At 43.4% G+C, this 15,723-nt stretch overlaps 1 protein-coding gene across 1 annotated transcript; it reads left to right on the forward strand.

The window, feature by feature from the left end:
• Positions 1-3,767: 3,767 nt before the first annotated feature.
• Positions 3,768-14,906, forward strand: LOC120055400 (caytaxin-like). The gene is made up of 9 exons (XM_039003264.1): positions 3,768-3,856; positions 9,016-9,071; positions 9,409-9,645; positions 9,890-10,048; positions 10,260-10,362; positions 12,291-12,422; positions 12,722-12,808; positions 14,210-14,308; positions 14,867-14,906. The coding sequence occupies exons 1-9, from the start codon at positions 3,768-3,770 to the stop codon at positions 14,904-14,906; spliced, it is 1,002 nt and encodes a 333-aa protein (XP_038859192.1).
• The last annotated feature ends 817 nt before the right edge of the window (positions 14,907-15,723 follow it).

Here is a 15,723-nt window from a genome sequence, read left to right on the forward strand (position 1 = left end):
TGTGATATGACATAATGATATTTATTAAAGTAAAGACGAAACACGAAAATACTTCAACAAACTACAAAACAAATAAACGAACGTAGACAGACCTGAACTAGAGAACTTACATATACACGAAGAACGCATGAACAGGTACAGACTACACAAACGAACAAACAAACGAAACAGTCCCGTGTGGTGCACAGACACAAACACGGAAGACAACCACCCACAAACAAACAGTGTGAACAACCTACCTTAATATGGTTCTCAATCAGAGGAAACGTAAAACACCTGTCCCTGATTGAGAACCATATCAGGCTAAATGACAATGAACCTAAACATAGAAACACATAACATAGAATGCCCACCCCAACTCACGCCCTGACCAACTAAACACATACAAAAACAAGAGAAAACAGGTCAGGAACGTGACAATTTTAGTCCCCATTAGCTGATTTCACACATGGGTTCGCTCTACTCTATATCAGGGCTACAACATATCAGTGCCTTGTCTCTAGTCTATATCAGGGCTACAACATATCACTGCTTTGTCTCTACTCTATATCAGGGCTACAACATATCAGAGCCTTGTCTCTAGTCTATATCAGGGCTACAACATATCAGTGCCTTGTCTCTAGTTTATATCAGGGCTACAACATATCAGAGCCTTGTCTCTAGTCTATATCAGGGCTACAACATATCAGTGCCTTGTCTCTGCTGTATATCAGGGCTACAACATATCAGAGCCTTGTCTCTACTCTATATCAGGGCTACAACATATCAGTGCCTTGTCTCTAGTCTATATCAGGGCTACAACATATCAGTGCCTTGTCTCTGCTGTATATCAGGGCTACAACATATCAGAGCCTTGTCTCTACTCTATATCAGGGCTACAACATATCAGAGCCTTGTCTCTAGTCTATATCAGGGCTACAACATATCAGAGCCTTGTCTCTAGTCTATATCAGGGCTACAACATATCAGAGCCTTGTCTCTAGTCTATATCAGGGCTACAACATATCAGAGCCTTGTCTCTAGTCTATATCAGGGCTACAACATATCAGTGCCTTGTCTCTAGTCTATATCAGGGCTATAACATATCACTGCTTTGTCTCTACTCTATATCAGGGCTACAACATATCAGAGCCTTGTCTCTAGTCTATATCAGGGCTACAACATATCAGTGCCTTGTCTCTAGTCTATATCAGGGCTACAACATATCAGAGCCTTGTCTCTACTCTATATCAGGGCTACAACATATCAGAGCCTTGTCTCTAGTCTATATCAGGGCTACAACATATCAGAGCCTTGTCTCTAGTCTATATCAGGGCTACAACATATCAGTGCCTTGTCTCTACTCTATATCAGGGTTACAACATATCAGAGCCTTGTCTCTAGTCTATATCAGGGCTACAACATATCAGTGCCTTGTCTCTAGTCTATATCAGGGCTACAACATATCCAATATACAACATACAATGTTGTATACAACATATACAACATATACAACATACAATGACGGTCTACTCCTTGCCAAACCTGGACAACGCTGGGCCAATTGTGCGCCGGCCTATGGGACTCCCAATCACGGCCGGATGTGATACAGCCTGGATTCGAACCAGGGACCGTAGTAACACCTCTTGCACTGAGATGCAGTGCCTTAGAGCTCTGGTCAAAAGTAGTGCACTATATAGGGCATAGGGTGTCGTTTGGAACAAAGCCATGTCTGTAGACAAATATTATGCACTGAGACATCTCAGCTACATCTCAAACTGTACAGTATAGATTGATTCCATAGGCAATATGTACAGTATAGATTGATTCCATAGGGAATATGTACAGTATAGATTGATTCTATAGGTAATATGTACAGTATAGATTGATTCCATAGGCAATATGTACAGTATAGATTGATTCTATAGGCAATATGTACAGTATAGATTGATTCCATAGGCAATATGTACAGTATAGATTGATTCCATAGGCAATATGTACAGTATAGATTGATTCCATAGGCAATTGGTACAGTATAGATTGATTCCATAGGCAATATGTACAGTATAGATTGATTCTATAGGCAATATGTACAGTATAGATTGATTCCATAGGCAATATGTACAGTATAGATTGATTCCATAGGCAATATGTACAGTATAGATTGATTCTATAGGCAATATGTACAGTATAGATTGATTCCATAGGCAATATGTACAGTATAGATTGATTCCATAGGCAATATGTACAGTATAGATTGATTCCATAGGCAATATGTACAGTATAGATTGATTCCATAGGCAATATGTACAGTATAGAATGATTCCATAGGCAATATGTACAGTATAGATTGATTCCATAGGCAATATGTACAGTATAGATTGATTCCATAGGCAATATGTACAGTATAGATTGATTCCATAGGCAATATGTACAGTATAGAATGATTCCATAGGCAATATGTACAGTATAGAATGATTCCATAGGCAATATGTACAGTATAGATTGATTCCATAGGCAATATGTACAGTATAGATTGATTCCATAGGCAATATGTACAGTATAGATTGATTCCATAGGCAATATGTACAGTATAGATTGATTCCATAGGCAATATGTACAGTATAATACCGTTCTAAATTTATTTATATGGCGTCTCCTCCCTGAAACATTATGTCACACACCTGTTGTTCTGTCCACACATGACTACCCTCAGCTGAGCACAGGGCACGATTCACCAACATTACATCACTGTGCACCCTGTCAGTAAATAGACTGTGTTGTACTGTACTGAATGAAGATTGAACCACAGCTTATTGTGATTTGATTACATGATCTATTAAATAAAGGTAGACAAAAGCTCAGACGGTAACCCCTCTTACACAACCCAAATGATGTGGTTCCCTTTCCAGTACACTTGTTTTTACCAGGGCCCATAGAGCTCTGGTCAAAAGTAGTGCACTATGTAGTGTCTCTGGTACCGAACTCTGTTCAATGACAAGGACAGTGTGTTTTGTCCAGAAGGACCTGTGAGTTGTTCCATTGGAAGAGGACATTAGCATTGTAATATCCTTGCCCTAAGCACAATGTGAAGGGTCACATCATGAGTTGATTCTGTTTTTTAGTCTCTGATTATTTTTATCATATTTTATATCATCCTTAGATGTTTTATATGTGTTTGTCATCTTCCCGCAGGGTATGGAAATGACTAGCTCTCGTCCCGGGCCTTCCTGTGCAGTCCTACTTAGCGGAGAGACGTGCACTAACGCCCTAGACTGGAGTTAGGAAATTACTTGTTTTAGTTGTGCTTTGAACCCATTGCCACCACATTGTTTATTTCTCTCTCTGTGTCTTGGAAAAAAGTTAAAAGTTCCAGACTGTGCTCACCAGCCTTGCCAGTATCACTTGTGTTTATTAAGCTCACCAACCTTGCCAGTATCACTTGTGTTTATTAAGCTTACCAGCCTTGCCAGTATCACTTGTATTTATTAAGCTTACCAGCCTTGCCAGTATCACTTGTGTTTATTAAGCTTACGTGTCGGCCTCACAGCCTTCGTCAGAGTTTCTCTCTGACAGTGACTCCAACCCCGAGTGAACACGTTGGTTATAATTTCTATCTCTGTGTGTCTGACTGACAGTGACTCAGTTAGCACCTTGGTTAGGAGCAATTGTGTCTCTCTGTGTCTCTCTGACAGTGACTCGAAGAATGTTTGAGTGAACATGTTGTTTATAATCTCTCTCTGAAAGTGACCCTAGGGCCCAGGCTGGTCCTGCTCCCTGATTGGAGGATGGGAACGGCAGAGGTCATGTCAGAGGTCACGGCACGCATGGACAGCATGGAGGTCAAGGATGAGTGGCAGGATGAAGACTTCCCCAGGTAGAGGAGCATAGCGGTTTATGAGGAAACAATCAGAGCAGGGTTTGAACCAGTAACCATGTGTTTATTGAGCGAGTGCACTACAACCTACTCAATAAAAGTCTGGGTCTCTTGGCAGAGGCAACTAACCTACATACAGTGTGGCTATATTGGCACACCTCAGTATTTTCACATTCTGTTTGAATACTAAAACATGTAATTAAAGATAATAACAAGTAATAACAAGGAGGAGGCAGCTCATTAGTAATACTGAGTTTGTTTTCTGTTTAATTCTATCAGAGACGATTTATAATGTTTGATTTCATGTCATTGGGTTCGACTCTCAACCTCAAATTGATAAATTATAACAGTACTGTAATTACACAGTTATTACAATGAATGTAAGTGATTAGTGATTAGCATGAAAAGAGACGATGGCTAGTACTACATTGACATACAGAGCCTTCACAATGTATTCACACCCCTTAACTTGTTCCACATTGTGTTGTGTTACAGCCTGAATTTAACATGGATTGAACTGAGATTTTTTACTGCCTACACAAAATACCCCATAATGTCAAAAGTGTAATTATGTTTTTTGAAATGTTTACAAATTAATAACAAATATAAAGCTGAAATGTCTTGAGTCAATAAGTATTCACATGCCTTTGTTACGGAAAGCTTAAATAAGTTCAGGAGTAAAAATGTGCTTAAACAAGTCACATAATAAGTTGCATGGACTCACTATGTGTGCAATAATAGTGTTTAACATGATTGTTGAATGACTACCTCATCTCTGTATCCCACACATACAATTATCTGTAAGGTCCCTCAGTCCAGCAATGCATTTCAAACACAGATTCAACCACAAAGACCTGGGAGGTTTTCCAAAGCCTCGGAAAGAAGGGCACCTATTGGTAGATGGTGGCTGCATCATGTTATGGGTATGCTTGTAATCGTTAAGAACTGGCGAGTTTTTCAGGATAAAATATTAACGGAATGGAGCTAAGCACAGGCAAAATCCTAGAGGAAAACCTGGTTCAGTCTGCATTCCACCAGACCCTGGGAGATTAATTCATCTTTCAGCAGGACAATGATCTAAAACACAAGGCCAAATCTACACTGGAGTTGCTTACCAAGAAGAAAGTGACTGTTCCTGAAGGGTCGAGTTACAGTTTTGACTTGAATCTACTTCGAAATCTATGGCAAGACCTGAAAATGGTTGCCTAGCAATGATCAACAACCAATTTGACTGAGGTTGAAGAATTTTGAAAAGAATAATGGGCAAATGTTGCACAATCAAGGTGTGGAAAGCTCTTACCCAGAAAGACTCACAGCTTTAATTGCTTCCAAAGGTGCTTCTACTAAGTATTGACTCAGGGGTGTGAATATGTATGTAAATGAGATATTTCCATATTTCATGTTCAATACATTTCTAAAAATATGTTTTCACTTTGTCATTACGGCATATTGTGTGTAGATGGCTGATTATTATTTTTTTATCCATTTTGAATTCACCCTGTAACACAACAAAATGTGGAATAAGTCAAGAGGTATGAATACTTTCTGAAGTAGTATACATGGAGGCTCCACATTCAGCTCGGACTCTCATAACTTGAAACTGACTTATCATAAAACAGCCCTGTGTTACAACGGTATATAATTACCCATCGGTATGTAAAGTAGACATGGGTCAGGTGTTCTGGCACATGTCTTGAACCAGGGGAAAAACAATGGGTAGCAGGTGCTTATATAGTCCTTCAGGTCACTCATTACATCATCAGATTACATCAACAGATTACATCATCAGATTACATAATCAGTTATTCACCTCAGGGTTACACTGGGGAAACTAATGTTTTTTTTAAAAATGTGACTAATAAAAACCATACACCCTTGAATCTTGAGGGTTGTGTTCAGTAGACATGAAACGTAGGAACCATTTTGAAACACTAAACACCTTATCAGGATGCAGGATGTTCAATAAGGCTTGGAATATGGGTGCAGTTTAAACTCAAGACAAGCTCATGAATCGTATATTTGAATTGATGGGGTTATATCTCAGGTTATATCTGCAACAGACAATATCACATTACATTATACACTGCTTTCCCTGATTTTGACTAACTCACTAAAAACGTAACTAAGTCTGGGATGGGTAGAAAGTAGTGAGAGGAAGCTATTGGATGGGTAAAGGAGTAGTGAGAGGAAGCTCTGGGATGGGTAGATGAGTAGTGAGAGGAAGCTATTGGATGGGTAGATGAGTAGTGAGAGGAAGCTATTGGATGGGTAGAAAGTCGTGAGAGAAATCTATTTGATGGGTAGAGGAGTAGTGAGAGGAAGCTATTGGATGGGTAGATGAGTAGTGAGAGGAAGCTATTGGATGGGTAGATGAGTAGTGAGAGGAAGCTCTGGGATGGGTAGAAAGTAGTGAGAGGAAGCTCTGGGATGGGTAGAGGAGTAGTGAGAGGAAGCTCTGGGATGGGTAGAAAGTAGTGAGAGGAAACTCTGGGATGGATAGAGGAGTAGTGAGAGGAAGCTATGGGATGGGTAGAGGAGTAGTGAGAGGAAGCTATTGGATGGGTAGAGGAGAAGTGAGAGGAAGCTATTGGATGGGTAGATGAGTAGTGAGAGGAAGCTCTGGGATGGGTAGAAAGTAGTGAGAGGAAGCTCTGGGATGGGTAGAAAGTAGTGAGAGGAAGCTCTGGGATGGGTAGAGGAGTAGTGAGAGGAAGCTCTGGGATGGGTAGAAAGTAGTGAGAGGAAACTCTGGGATGGATAGAGGAGTAGTGAGAGGAAGCTATGGGATGGGTAGAGGAGTAGTGAGAGGAAGCTATTGGATGGGTAGAGGAGAAGTGAGAGGAAGCTATTGGATGGGTAGAGGAGTAGTGAGAGGAAGCTATTGGATGGGTAGATGAGTAGTGAGAGGAAGCTCTGGGATGGGTAGAGGAGTAGTGAGAGGAAGCTCTGGGATGGGTAGAGGAGTAGTGAGAGGAAACTCTGGGATGGATAGAGGAGTAGTGAGAGGAAGCTATGGGATGGGTAGAGGAGTAGTGAGAGGAAGCTATTGGATGGGTAGAGGAGTAGTGAGAGGAAGCTCTGGGATGGGTAGAGGAGTAGTGAGAGGAAGCTCTGGGATGGGTAGATGAGTAGTGAGAGGAAGCTCTGGGATGGGTAGAGGAGTAGTGAGAGGAAGCTCTGGGATGGGTAGAAAGTAGTGAGAGGAAGCTATTGGATGGGTGGATGAGTAGTGAGAGGAAGCTCTGGGATGGGTAGAAAGTAGTGAGAGGGAGCTCTGGGATGGGTAGAGGAGTAGTGAGAGGAAGCTCTGGGATGGGTAGAACGTAGTGAGAGGAAGCTCTGGGATGGGTAGAAAGTAGTGATTGGAAGCTCTGGGATGGGTAGAGGAGTAGTGAGAGGAAGCTATTGGATGGGTAGATGAGTAGTGAGAGGAAGCTCTGGGATGGGTAGATGAGTAGTGACAGGAAGCTCTGGGGTGGGTAGAGGAGTAGTGAGAGGAAGCTCTGGGATGGGTAGAGGAGTAGTGAGAGGAAGCTCTGGGATCGGTAGAAAGTAGTGAGAGGAAGCTCTGGGATAGGTAGAGGAGTAGTGAGAGGAAGCTCTGGGATGGGTAGAGGAGTAGTGAGAGGAAGCTCTGGGATGGATAGAAAGTAGTGAGAGGAAACTATGGGATGGGTAGAAAGTAGTGATTCTCGTGTTCAGAGTGTAATGAGGCAGGGCCGGACTGGGACCAGAAATCAGGCCTGACATTTCTAACACACCAGACCATTTTTTCTTTGAGGACCCCACACCTGCTCATTTTTTTCCTTGATGCTCCAATTATTAGCCAGAAAATTCTAATTTTGCACAGAAAACCCAAGTTAGACAGGCCCATTGGGCTAAAAATGGACCAGCACATCTGACATTTGCCTGAAATGCCAGTTTTCCAGTCTGCCCCTGGTAGGAGGCCCAAGGGTCTACTTGACATTCACTTTGGTTTTGTGTTTTCCTATTGTTATATTTCTGAGCTGCAGTTAAACCCAATGTACACTATTATGGGGCAGCTAATCCCAGTGTACGCTAGTATGGGGCAGCTAATCCCAATGTACACTATTATGGGGCAGTTAATCCCAATGTACACTATTATGGGGCAGCTAATCCCAGTGTACACTAGTATGGGGCAGCTAATCCCAATGTACACTATTATGGGGCAGCTAATCCCAATGTACACTATTATGGGGCAGCTAATCCCAATGTACACTATTATTGGGCAGCTAATCCCAATGTACACTATTATGGGACAGTTAATCCCAATGTACACTATTATGGGGCAGCTAATCCCAGTGTACACTAGTATGGGGCAGCTAAACCCAATGTACACTAGTATGGGGCAGTTAATCCCAATGTACACTATTATGGGGCAGCTAATCCCAGTGTACACTACTATGGGGCAGCTAATCCCAATGTCCACTATTATGGGGCAGCTAATCCCAATGTACACTATTATGGGGCAGCTAAGCCCAGTGTACACTAGTATGGGGCAGCTAATCCCAATGTACACTATTATGGGGCAGCTAAGCCCAGTCTACACTATTATTTGCTCCTATCTCCTCATCTCTCTCCTTGGTAATTCAGTAGCATTATCACACCCAAATAACAGTAATCTTTATGGTAACCAGACACTGTGGAGGGGTTAGGGTGTAGAGTTAAGGGTTGGGGATTGGGAAGGGGGGAGGGAGGGAGTGGAGAAACTGGAATCTAGCCATCCACCACAGGAGGTTGGTGGCACCTTAATTGGGGAGGACAGGCTCGTGGTAATGGCTGGAGCGGAATAGGTGGAATGGTATCAAATGGATGCCATTCCATTGGCTCCGTTCCAGGCATTATTATGACCCGTCCTCCCCTCAGCAGCCTCCACTGCCGTCCACCCTCTTATTTCTTCCTGTGTTAACAGTCAGATTATCTTGTTATAATGTCAGGGGGAGACATGATACACAATAACTGTTGTTGAGTTCTCTGACTCAAGACATCCCACTGTTTCTATCTACAGAGAACAATAGTCTATCTCCACAATACCGAGGCTCTAAACTCAGGAGTGTATTATTACCAGTGACAATCATTTTCTAAAACAATTATTATAATGTCTTGGCAAACCTCTCTGTCTCTGTGGGCCCTACCAGGCCTCTACCAGAAGATGGAGACATGGAGGACAGGGGGCTCACTGACAACACGACAAGTAAGTAGAGCAAAAGTTTATTTTCTCCAGTCCAACAATTCAAACATTTCTGCCAGTAAACTGTTCATAGTGATAAACTTTCCTCTCCTTTCATCTCCTTTCCTCTCCTCTCCTTTCCTAACCTTTCCTTTCATCTCCTTTCCTAACCTTTCCTCTCGTTTCTTCCCCTCTTGTTTCCTCTCCTTTCCTCTCCTTTCCTCTCCTCTCCTATCCCCTCTCATCTTTTCTTCTCCTCTCCCCTCCTCTCTTCTCCTCTCCTCTTATCTCCTATCCTCTCCTCTCCTCCCCCCTCACCTCCTTTCTTCACCCTCGCCTCCCCATCTGTCTCCTCTACTAGCTCCCCCTAACACCCTGAACGTTGGTGTTTGGGGTGAGTCGTCGGCCCTGCGTAAGCGCCGTACGCTGGTAGCTCCGGACATGAACATGTCATTGGACCAGAGCGAGGGTTCCGTCTTGTCAGATGACTTCTTAGGTAACCCTGACGACCTGGATGTCAACGTGGACGACATGGACACGCCCGACGACAACGACTCCTTGGAGTTTATCACCAACGGCAACGAGCTGGAGTGGGAAGGTCAGACAGGGGTCACATGGTCTGTGGGGGAAGGGAATGGGGGGGCAGGGATTTTCCTGGAAACAAGACGTAAAGTATAACTACAATATACACTTGACCATATTGGTTGTTTAAAGGTACAATTAGCACATCATTTTGAGATAAAGCAAGACAAGAGAGTAACTTTCAATTTCATGTTCTCTGATGAAACTAAGATGCAAGTATATTGAGAGGATGACCAGCATCCACACCTCGTGGTTTTCAGACGACACTCCTATAGTGAGTTCCAAGGGTCTGCCTGGAGGCCAGACAGAGGAGGAGGAGGAGGCAGGCAGACTGTGGAGGACAGTGATCATAGGAGACCAGGAACAGAGGATAGACATGGCTGTCATCAGACCATACCTGAGGGTGGTCACACACGGAGGTTGGTGTCAGGGGATGGAGGTGAGGTTGGGGGGGAGGGGGGGATGACAATGACAATATGCGTGTGTGTGTGTCTGTGGTCCGAATCGAGTAAATGATTCACCCTTTTCTCGCCTCTATCTCTCTCTCGCTCTCTCTCTCTTTCACTCTCTTTCACTCTCTCTCTCCCTTTCTCTACCTTTCTCTCCCCCCTCTCCCTCTGTCTCTCTCAGGTTACTACGGTGAGGGTCTGAATGCCATCATAGTGTTTGCGGCGTGTTACCTGCCAGAGAGCAGCTGTGAGGACTACACTTACATCATGGAGAACCTCTTCCTGTAAGAACCCACACCACGTTGTGTTGTGTATGTTTTCGCTCAGGAATGTGTATTTAATATGAGTTGTGTGTATATTTCCCTCAGGAATGTGTATTTAATATGAGTTGTGTGTATGTTTTCCCTCAGGAATGTGTATTTAATATGAGTTGTGTGTATATTTCCCTCAGGAATGTGTATTTAATATGAGTTGTGTGTATGTTTTCCCTCAGGAATGTGTATTTAATATGAGTTGTGTGTATATTTCCCTCAGGAATGTGTATTTAATATGAGTTGTGTGTATATTTTCCCTCAGGAATGTGTATTTAATATGAGTTGTGTGTATATTTTCCCTCAGGAATGTGTATTTAATATGAGTTGTGTGTATGTTTTCCCCCAGGAATGTGTATTTAATATGAGTTGTGTGTATATTTCCCTCAGGAATGTGTATTTAATATGAGTTGTGTGTATATTTTCCCTCAGGAATGTGTATTTAATATGAGTTGTGTGTATATTTTCCCTCAGGAATGTGTATTTAATATGAGTTGTGTGTATGTTTTCCCCCAGGAATGTGTATTTAATATGAGTTGTGTGTATGTTTTCCCCCAGGAATGTGTATTTAATATGAGTTGTGTGTATGTTTTCCCCCAGGAATGTGTATTTAATATGAGTTGTGTGTATATTTCCCTCAGGAATGTGTATTTAATATGAGTTGTGAGTATATTTTCCCTCAGGAATGTGTATTTAATATGAGTTGTGTGTATATTTTCCCACAGGAATGTGTATTTAATATGAGTTGTGTGTATATTTTCCCTCAGGAATGTGTATTTAATATGAGTTGTGTGTATATTTTCCCACAGGAATGTGTATTTAATATGAGTTGTGTGTATATTTTCCCTCAGGAATGTGTATTTAATATGAGTTGTGTGTATATTTCCCTCAGGAATGTGTATTTAATATGAGTTGTGTGTATGTTTTTGTCACGAGAACTTTTATCCCGATGGTTGAACTCAACTATCACTCAAGCTTTGTCTATTTCCCCAGAGGTCGTAAATCTCCTGTTAATAAAGAATTAGACAAAGTCTCAGATTCTGCAATAGATCAATACTTTATTCAGAAAGCACTCTGACTTCAAAATGAGAACACAATCCTTTTATAACATACACACACACAGATGAACTCACATCAGTAGAAACTCCACCTCTCTTTAGGTGGGCTGTATTTTTCCACAATACTAACACGTAGTTTCTCATTATCTTCTGCAAGCCATTTCTAACAGTTACTCCCCTACCTAGGTTGGGGAGACGTCTTTCCTGTTATTGGTTTCAGAGTTCTCACAAGTCGACAGTTCAGTTGGCCTTGAGTGTCTCAACTATACCCAGCTCATATTGCGAAATAGTAACACAATGGCCTAGTCACACACATGATTGAATTATGACTCTTAACACATTTCATACAATTATATGGTTTCAGGGTGGAATACTTCAGTCATTATCTTAAACATTCAAATTATTCTATCAGTTTTCCCTCAGGAATGTGTATTTAATATGAGTTGTGTGTACGTTTTCCCTCAGGAATGTGTATTTAATATGAGTTGTGTGTACGTTTTCTCTCAGGAATGTGTATTTAATATGAGTTTTGTGTGTTTCTCTCAGGAATGTGTATTTAATATGAGTTGTGTGTACGTTTTCCCTCAGGAATGTGTATTTAATATGAGTTGTGTGTGTTTTCCCTCAGGAATTTGTATTTAATATGAGTTGTGTATGTGTTTTCCCTCAAGAATGCGCATTTAATAATTATATGGTTTCAGGGTGGAATACTTTAGTCATTATCTTAAACATACAAATGATTCTATCAGTTTTCCCTCAGTAATGTGTATTTAATATGAGTTGTGTATGTTTTCCCTCAGTAATGTGTATTTAATATGAGTTGTGTGTTTGTTTTCTCGTCAGCTATGTGATCAGTAGCCTGGAGTTGTTAGTGGCTGAGGACTACATGATTATCTATCTGAACGGAGCTACGCCTCGCAGGAGGATGCCTGGTATCAGCTGGCTAAAGAGGTGCTACCACACCATCAACAGGCGGTAAATTATCATTTACGGAACGCACCTTTAAATGTTGTGTCAGCTTAATTGTATTTATGGTGTGTTTATAGATGTGTAATGTCATGTTTATGATGTGTTTATAGATGTGGTATGGCATGATAATAATGTGCTTATAGATGTTTAATGTCATGTTTATAATGTGTTTATAGATGTGTAATGTCCTGATTATAATGTGCTTATAGATGTGTAATGTCATGATTATAATGTGCTTATAGATGTGTAACCTATGCTGTATGAACATACAGTTAATGTAAATGGTATTTTAATGTCCTCTGCAGGTTGAAGAAGAATCTGAAGTGGCTGGTCATTGCTCACCCATCCTGGTTCATCCGTACAGTCCTGGCCATCTCCAGACCCTTCATCAGGTAAGACCCCTCATCATCATCATCATCACTGCACCTGGGGAGGGCATGGGAGCCGGGAGGAGCAGCCTCAGGACTCAGAGAGGAGCAGCCTCAGGACTCAGAGAGAGGAGCAGCCTCAGGACTCAGAGAGAGGAGCAGCCTCGGAACTCAGAGGGAGGAACAGCCTCAGGACTCAGTGGGAGGAGCAACCTCGGAACTCATAGGGAGGGCATGGGAGCAGGGAGGAGCAGCCTCGGGACAGAGGGAGGAGGAGCCTCATGACTCAGACGGAGGAGCAGCCTCGGGACTCAGAGGGAGGAGCAGCTTCAGGAATCAGAGGGAGGAGAAGCCTCGGGCTTATGTGGGAGGAGCAGCCTCGGCCCTAAGTGGGAGGAGCAGCCTCAGATCTCAGAAGGAGGAGCAGCCTCAGGACTCAGAAGGAGGAGCAGCCTCAGGACTCAGAGGGAGGAGCAGCCTCAGGACTCAGAGGGAGGAGCAGCCTCAGGTCTCAGAGGGAGGAGCAGCCACAGGTCTCAGAGGGAGGAGCAGCCTCAGGACTCAGAGGGAGGAGCAGCCTCAGGACTCAGAGGGAGGAGCAGCCTCAGGACTCAGAAGGAGGAGCAGCCTCAGGACTCAGAAGGAGGAGCAGCCTCAGGACTCAGAAGGAGGAGCAGCCTCAGGACTCAGAAGAAGGAGCAGCCTCAGGACTCAGAGGGAGGAGCAGCTTCAGGACTCAGAGGGAGGAGCAGCCTCGGGCCTGGGTGGGAGGAGCAGCCTCAGGACTCAGAAGAAGGAGCAGCCTCAGGACTCAGAGGGAGGAGCAGCTTCAGGACTCAGAGGGAGGAGTAGCCTCAGGACTCAGAAGAAGGAGCAGCCTCAGGACTCAGAGGGAGGAGCAGCTTCAGGACTCAGAGGGAGGAGCAGCCTCGGGCCTGAGTGGGAGGAGTAGCCTCAGGACTCAGAAGGAGGAGCAGCCTCAGGACTCAGAGGGAGGAGCAGCCTCAGGACCCAGAAGAAGGAGCAGCCTCAGGACTCAGAAGAAGGAGCAGCCTCAGGACTCAGAGGGAGGAGCAGCTTCAGGACTCAGAGGGAGGAGCAGCCTCGGGCCTGAGTGGGAGGAGCAGCCTCAGGACTCAGAAGGAGGAGCAGCCTCAGGACTCAGAGGGAGGAGCAGCCTCAGGACTCAGAGGGAGGAGCAGCCTCAGGACTCAGATCCTTTCTGAGATATGAACCTAAAGAACCATTAGAGAAAACAATGTTAAAGTTGTTCTAATCTTTCATGGACAGACTCCCTGTAACATAACTGGTATCGCATCTGGCCCAATTATGCAAGATTTTAGTTCTAGGCTTCCGAGATGAATGTGATTCAGACTATAAAAATCTCTCTTCCTCTCTCCATCCATCTCTCTCTCTCTGCTGCAGTGTGAAGTTCTTGGATAAGATCCGCTATGTTCACACATTGGATGAGTTGAGCCAGCTGATTCCTATGGACCACATACAGATCCCAGAATGTGTCCTGCAGTAAGTCCCCAACCGCCACCAGGGGTCACCGATGAGGCACCTTGTTCAGCCTGCTCACCTTACCGGAGACACAGCTTAGCTATGGTGTGTGCTATGTATATCACAGGAGGTTGGTGGCACCTTAATTTGGGAGGACGGGCTCGTGGTAATGGCTGGAGCGGAATCAGTGGAATGATATCAAATACATCAATTCCATTTGCTCCGTTGCAGACATTATTATGAGCGATCCTCCCATCAGCAGCCTCCTGTTATATATATATGTATGGAATGAGTACATGTATGTAGGTCTATATGTGTTTACACAGACAGTCTTATTCTGAACTTTTTCCACTAATCAGATCAGCTCTTTTGCCCGTAATTGGGCAAAAGATCAGAATTGGGCTGAGTAAACGCAACATAAGAGAGCTTTTAATATAAGGGTCTAAATCAGAGTGATCCCTCTCAATATCAGGTTGCAAAGATGGTTAGCTGCCAGGAATAGAAAATTTAACTAAACTAGTTGTTTCTGAAGTAAAAAACCAACAACATTACACTCACACTAGTTGTATTTATTTCCAGATATGATGACCAGAAGATGACAGCACAAAAAGAAAGGTAACAGAGACATGTTTTATGTGGCAAGCGTAAATACACAACATGATCAAAGGTTTGTGGACACCTGCTTGTCGAACATCTCATTCTGAAATCATGGGCATTAATATGGAGTTGGTCCTCGCTTTGCTGTTCAAACAGCTTCCACTCTTCTGGGAAGGCTTTCTACTAGATGTTGGAACATTGCTGCGGGGACTTGCTTCCATTTACCCACAAGAGCATTAGTGAGGTCAGGCACTGATGTTGGACGATTAGGCCTGATTCGCAGTCGGCGTTCCAATTCATCCCAAAGGTGTTCAATAGAGTTGGGGTCAGGGTTCTGTGAAGGCCAGTCCATTTCTTCCACACCGATCTTGACAAACCATTTCTGTATGGACCTCGCTTTGTGCACGGGGGCATTGTCATGTTGAAACAGGAAAGGGCCTTCCCCAAACTTTTGCCACAATGTTGGAAGCACAGAATTGTATAGAATGTCATTGTATGCTGTAGATTTAAGATTTCCCTTCACTGGAACCAAGGGGCCTAGCCCGAACCATGAAAAACAGCCCCATATCGTTTTTCCTCCTCCAACAAACTTTAAAGTGGGTGCTATACATTGGGGCAGGTAGCGTTCTGCTGGCATCCGCCAAACCAGATTTGTCTGTCGGACTGCCAGATGGTGAAGCATGATTCATCACTCCAGAGAACGCGTTTCCACTGCTCCAGAGTCCAAAGTGGCGGCGAGCTTTACACCACTCCAGCTGATGCTTGGCATTGCACATGGTGATCTTAGGCTTGTTTGCGGCTACTCAGCTATGGAAACCCATTTCATGAAGATCCCGACG

This window comes from Salvelinus namaycush, chromosome 11, assembly GCF_016432855.1.
Source record: "Salvelinus namaycush isolate Seneca chromosome 11, SaNama_1.0, whole genome shotgun sequence".
NCBI lineage: Eukaryota > Metazoa > Chordata > Actinopteri > Salmoniformes > Salmonidae > Salvelinus > Salvelinus namaycush.